The 4,826-nt window shown below is 37.3% G+C and overlaps 1 protein-coding gene across 1 annotated transcript; it reads right to left on the reverse strand.

The window, feature by feature from the left end:
- Positions 1–41: 41 nt before the first annotated feature.
- On the reverse strand, positions 42–3,948 carry bnip1b (BCL2 interacting protein 1b). Its single transcript, XM_053441307.1, has 6 exons — positions 3,801–3,948; positions 2,442–2,534; positions 2,231–2,322; positions 1,493–1,600; positions 1,148–1,266; positions 42–1,026 (listed from the first exon to the last, which is right to left on the reverse strand). The coding sequence occupies exons 1-6, from the start codon at positions 3,882–3,884 to the stop codon at positions 830–832; spliced, it is 693 nt and encodes a 230-aa protein (XP_053297282.1). The 5' UTR covers positions 3,885–3,948; the 3' UTR covers positions 42–829.
- Positions 3,949–4,826: the final 878 nt, after the last annotated feature.

Below are 4,826 nucleotides of genomic sequence, written 5' to 3' on the forward strand. Positions count from 1 at the left end.
TGCCATCTAGTGGTAATACAACACAGCAACATAGCCCTTCATATTTTGTATATATAGAACTTTATTCAAACTTTTGTTAAACATACAAATAGTCACTGACAAGGTTAACTCTGCAACAGCAGTGTCTTTGAAACGGCAGACAAACACACACCTTTTCTCTTGACAATAAGTACACAAAACAAAGGTTAGTGCAAACTATAGCCCTGACTCCTGGATAGTTTTGAAGACCAGATAAAGTATAAGCGCCTCACTATTCTTCAAAGTGCCCTTTTCATGCCACATCGTCTTCTCAGGTTGGCAGAGGTGTGAGATTCAAATTTACAAAATACAATAACGATTCTCTAGAAGCTCTTTTCTCCTCCTTTCACCACGAAGGCCTCCGAGTAGCCTGATTTTTTATTGTACAAATTGTCAAACAGACAACACAACAGCATTCTTACAGCAGGCTACAGCAAGTTTAAGCCTTAGGTGTGTCCAACAATACCTAAGATCAAGTTTGTTGAAGCATGCCGATGTTTACTGTGGCTGCATAAACATCATAATGCCAGTTTTAATTGCTGTGCTCTTAACAATTAAGTCAACCTAACAAAACCCATCCTACCAGTTTTATAATCCACATGTTGCATCTTGTTTGAGATACAAATTAGGCTGCTGACCAATGAACAACATTTCCCCTTGGCAGAGTTTCTATTTGCATTATTCCAGTTTCAATGCTGCTTCCATCTCCCCATGGAGTCCATCTCACACCTGCCAGTTAACGCCTTGCTGAGTAAAATACCTGGAAGACATTCTAGTTGTAAGCAGGTGACAGACCGAGCCGGCCGGCTGGCTAGATGAAGGGAAAGAGGCGCTTCTTCAGGATGTAGAGGACGGTACCGAAGAAGAGCGCCAGGGCCAGGAAGATGAGCAGCTTGTCCGTCAGCTCCCGCCGGTTGTACTTGAGGATCAGTTTCCTCCCCAGGTAGATGGTTCCTGTCATGCTTTTGAACTCTTCATTGGTCTCCTGCACCGTCCTGGAGGAGGTGGCTGTGGGAGAGAGGGAGGAGTAGAGGTATTAAAGGTTTAAAAGAAAAGAGATGGAAACGGAAGAGAACAATTTGGATTAACCTACGTTTACAGACACAATGGACAAAGTTCAGTATCTTACCCAGCGTGCCGATGGTGTCCTCGCTCTGCTTCACCTGTTCAGACATCAATCTGCTGATCGACATCAGACTGTCCGTGATGCTGCTGCTGTTTTCCACGATGTTTTCTTTAGTCGCCTTCCTAAGATAAATACATGCACAATACCAGGTGATGCAGGGTTATTGCTTTCCAGGTTAGGGAAACATTGTGTATATTGTTGCATTTGAAATCATATTCTTTGCATAGTGGGAGTTTGTTAAATCTATGTTTCCTGTCACCTGGAACAAAGCATTCCACGGGCAACTAAAAATGATGATGCTGTTTGAATCACTATTTTACAGTAGAGTCTGAGGAAAACCGCAGTTACCTCTGTCTGGTGCCGGGGGTTTCTCCTCCCAGCAGCAGCTCGTCTTTCTCCATGTGGTCTATGGCCAGTTTGCAAGCCAGGTTAGATTTCCTCCACGCTGTCTGGTTACTGGAATCCACAGACAAAAAAACAATAACCCATTGAGGACTGCTGCTTACGTTTGAGTGTTCTGCATCTCATCTGGTCTGTTTTGCCGGATGACGTTGTACATGCTGTTTAACCCCAACAAGCCCAGGCCACTGTGTGTTATTCTGTTCACTCCTTACGAATTCTATTTATTTACAGATTTATTGTACATTTTAAATTAACTAGAAAATGAAGCCACCTTTAATGTAAATAGTTGCTCTAAAGACTCTTGTATATTTATCTAGATTGCTCGAAAAATCCAGACAGGATGTGAATTTTTATTTTTTTGCTTACGGACAGAAACTATGAGCTTACAGTAGCATAATAACCCATATATATATAAAGATTCTACCAACAAACATTAATCAGGTAAAGTTATGCATCTGTCTCAATAGTCTGATAAACAGCCAAACCTGATGCAAGGCGCAAAGAGAAGTTACAACCAAGCAGAATTTAATTGGTTGAAATAAACCAGTTTCAGTTCACTCAATAATCACTGGAATAAACGCTGGTATTTTAGTGAGGTTGATAATGAACATGGTTGATGTCACACAAGCTATATTGTGTGTGTGTGTTAGTTTATGTGCGTGTTTGTGCGCGTGTTGAATTCACCTCTGCATTTGCCTTCTCTGACTCTCTGTCTCGGCCTGGATGGCCAGTCTCTCCGTCTCCCTGTCCTGCTCTCTGGCCATCTGCTCCAGATCCTGACGATAACGACAACAACAACAAAAGCAGAAATATCACCACATCGCATCAAATAAAATTGTTTGGATCTTATATAATAATTCGTCCGGACGTAAAGCGGCATGCTGCTGATACTGACCTGTATTCTAAGCCTGAGCTGGTTGAACTTCTCTTTGACTTGAGAGTTCAGCTCCCTGAGAGTAGACTGAGGTCCAGGACAATCCCTGATGTCCTGAGAAGTAAAAAAGGTCGAAGTTATGAGTTGACTTGTTCTAATTTGGTTCAAGTTTTCAAACTGTGGAAGGAGATATTGTTAACAAATTGCATAAATGAAATGTCCAAATCAAATAAACATAAAATACTTATACTACTTGTGTACATGCAATTTTGTCTATAAGTGGTAAAACGAAAAGAATAATAAAATCACAAACCTTAAGTAGTTTATTTGTATTTTACTTAATAGAATTGGAAATGATTCCTGGTAGAAGGTTTAATTATCTAATAGCCGACACTCTGCAGGAAAGATCAGCTGTTTTTCATTATTTTTCCTTTGTAATAAACACAATGTTGAAGTAGATAAAGTTTGTCATGTCCAAAATCTCCAATTTATATATTATATTTATACGAAATATACAAATATTTCCTAATAAGAATACATTTTGGAAAATACTGAAAAATTCTCAACATGAAATTTTCTTCTGACCCAAACCCACAGATATGAAGTTGAGTGTTAAAGGAAACTAGAAAAACTATTTCACGTGAGAGCTACAATGACATTTTCATCGTTTTTATTAACATACATTTGAAATGATAAATATCTTAAAACTGTTAAATGGTTTTGATGGAATTGACAAAAATGAAAACCTCCTTATTGCCTGAGCTCTAATAGATATTTCCAGTGAGTTGAAATATAGATAAACAACATGATGTCGATAAAGATTCTATAGGTTTAAATATTTATCGTGTATAATTATACTACTTTGACAACTAATATTCTTCTGCTCTACCCACTTATTTCAATATCGCAAATTCTGCTATAAATTTGGGAAGAGCTTTTGAGTTGTAGTTTTATAATCTCATATCTGAGCATTTAAATAAAACGCCTTGAAGAATCAGGTCATGTCAGGACGTCAGAGCGGCAGTTTCTTATCCAACAATGTATTAATAAATGCATTATTGTTTTATTTGTACACATCAGGTTTATCTTATATAATCTGTTTACCTATTACGTTTGTTGTGAGTTTGGTTTTCACATCTACAAAAACATCTCACAAACATGACAACGACCAGAGCCAATCAGGTTCAACACCGTTTCAATTATCACAATTATGAAAAGACGATTTTCCCTTCGCTAATGTCTCTGTCGTGGAGTTCGGTTCCGTTCGGTTCAGCTCGGTTCGGTTCAGTTCGCGTTAGCTTCTTGTTTTCTTAAACCAAACCGGCCCCAGTAGGAACTAAATAACCCTGAGCATACTAACAACACGTTTTTGCATATTACCTGAACGAGAGCCTTGATCTCCAGGTCATATTTGATTATTTCTTGGCCACAGATGCGGACGTGTACATCCGCAGACGACGCCATGTTTGTTATTGTACGGCAAGCTGGACGGACCAAACAAGGCGATCCGCTAAAAGGCGAAGCACCAAAGACGGTGTTAAATAGACTAAACCTAATTGCGTATATGCAAATTAATTAGAAAGAGAAATAATCTCAATGAAGGAAAGAGGGAAACAAAGTAAGGAACCTGATAAAGTCTTTATTTCATTTGAAATCATTAAAAAGGCATACTGACAAATCTGTTTATAATAAAAACTAGAGTAGTAGATTCAAAATATTTTGAACTATTATAAAGTGTGTTTATATAATTTCTGCTGCTTATGGACATTTGGATATTGAACTTCGTAAGTGATGTGAGATTCAACTATTTGTCTCTGAGTTTGGTTTTTACATCACAATTTAGAAATTTAGAAAAGATTTAATTGAAGTTCGATGTATTTCAGTTAAATCCTAGACTTTATAATGCACAACTCACCCTATATTATTTCAATTGAGAAAATGAACATGATTTTTTCAAGTAAAATGTAAATATTGAGCATAGATTTGTATAAGATAAATAAATAAATGTACACCCGCATTGTTTATTTTGTAAAAACAAAACATTTTCATGTTAGCATGTTAGCTTATATAGCGAGCCGCTGAATCCGCCGGGCTCTAGTTTTTATTTTTTAACATCGCGTCATGTTAAATTTTGTAAATATCAATACATTTACACAAATTTGACAAATGGTATACAGACTATACAACTGGGATTCATAATAAAGTTATTTGCAGTAAAATGCTGGACAACACGTTCAGTGTGTCACTGCTGTGTGATAATGAAAATACACAACAAAGTATGAGCCTTTATTTTAGAATTGATGACCTTAACTTTACTTAATTAAAATAGATGAAAATTAGAATATACATTTGAGTCTTCATTTCACTAACAGAGACGCCTACTAATGAAACAGACCAGAGTCGTGA

Source organism: Pleuronectes platessa, chromosome 15, assembly GCF_947347685.1.
Source record: "Pleuronectes platessa chromosome 15, fPlePla1.1, whole genome shotgun sequence".
Classification (NCBI taxonomy): Eukaryota; Metazoa; Chordata; class Actinopteri; order Pleuronectiformes; family Pleuronectidae; genus Pleuronectes; species Pleuronectes platessa.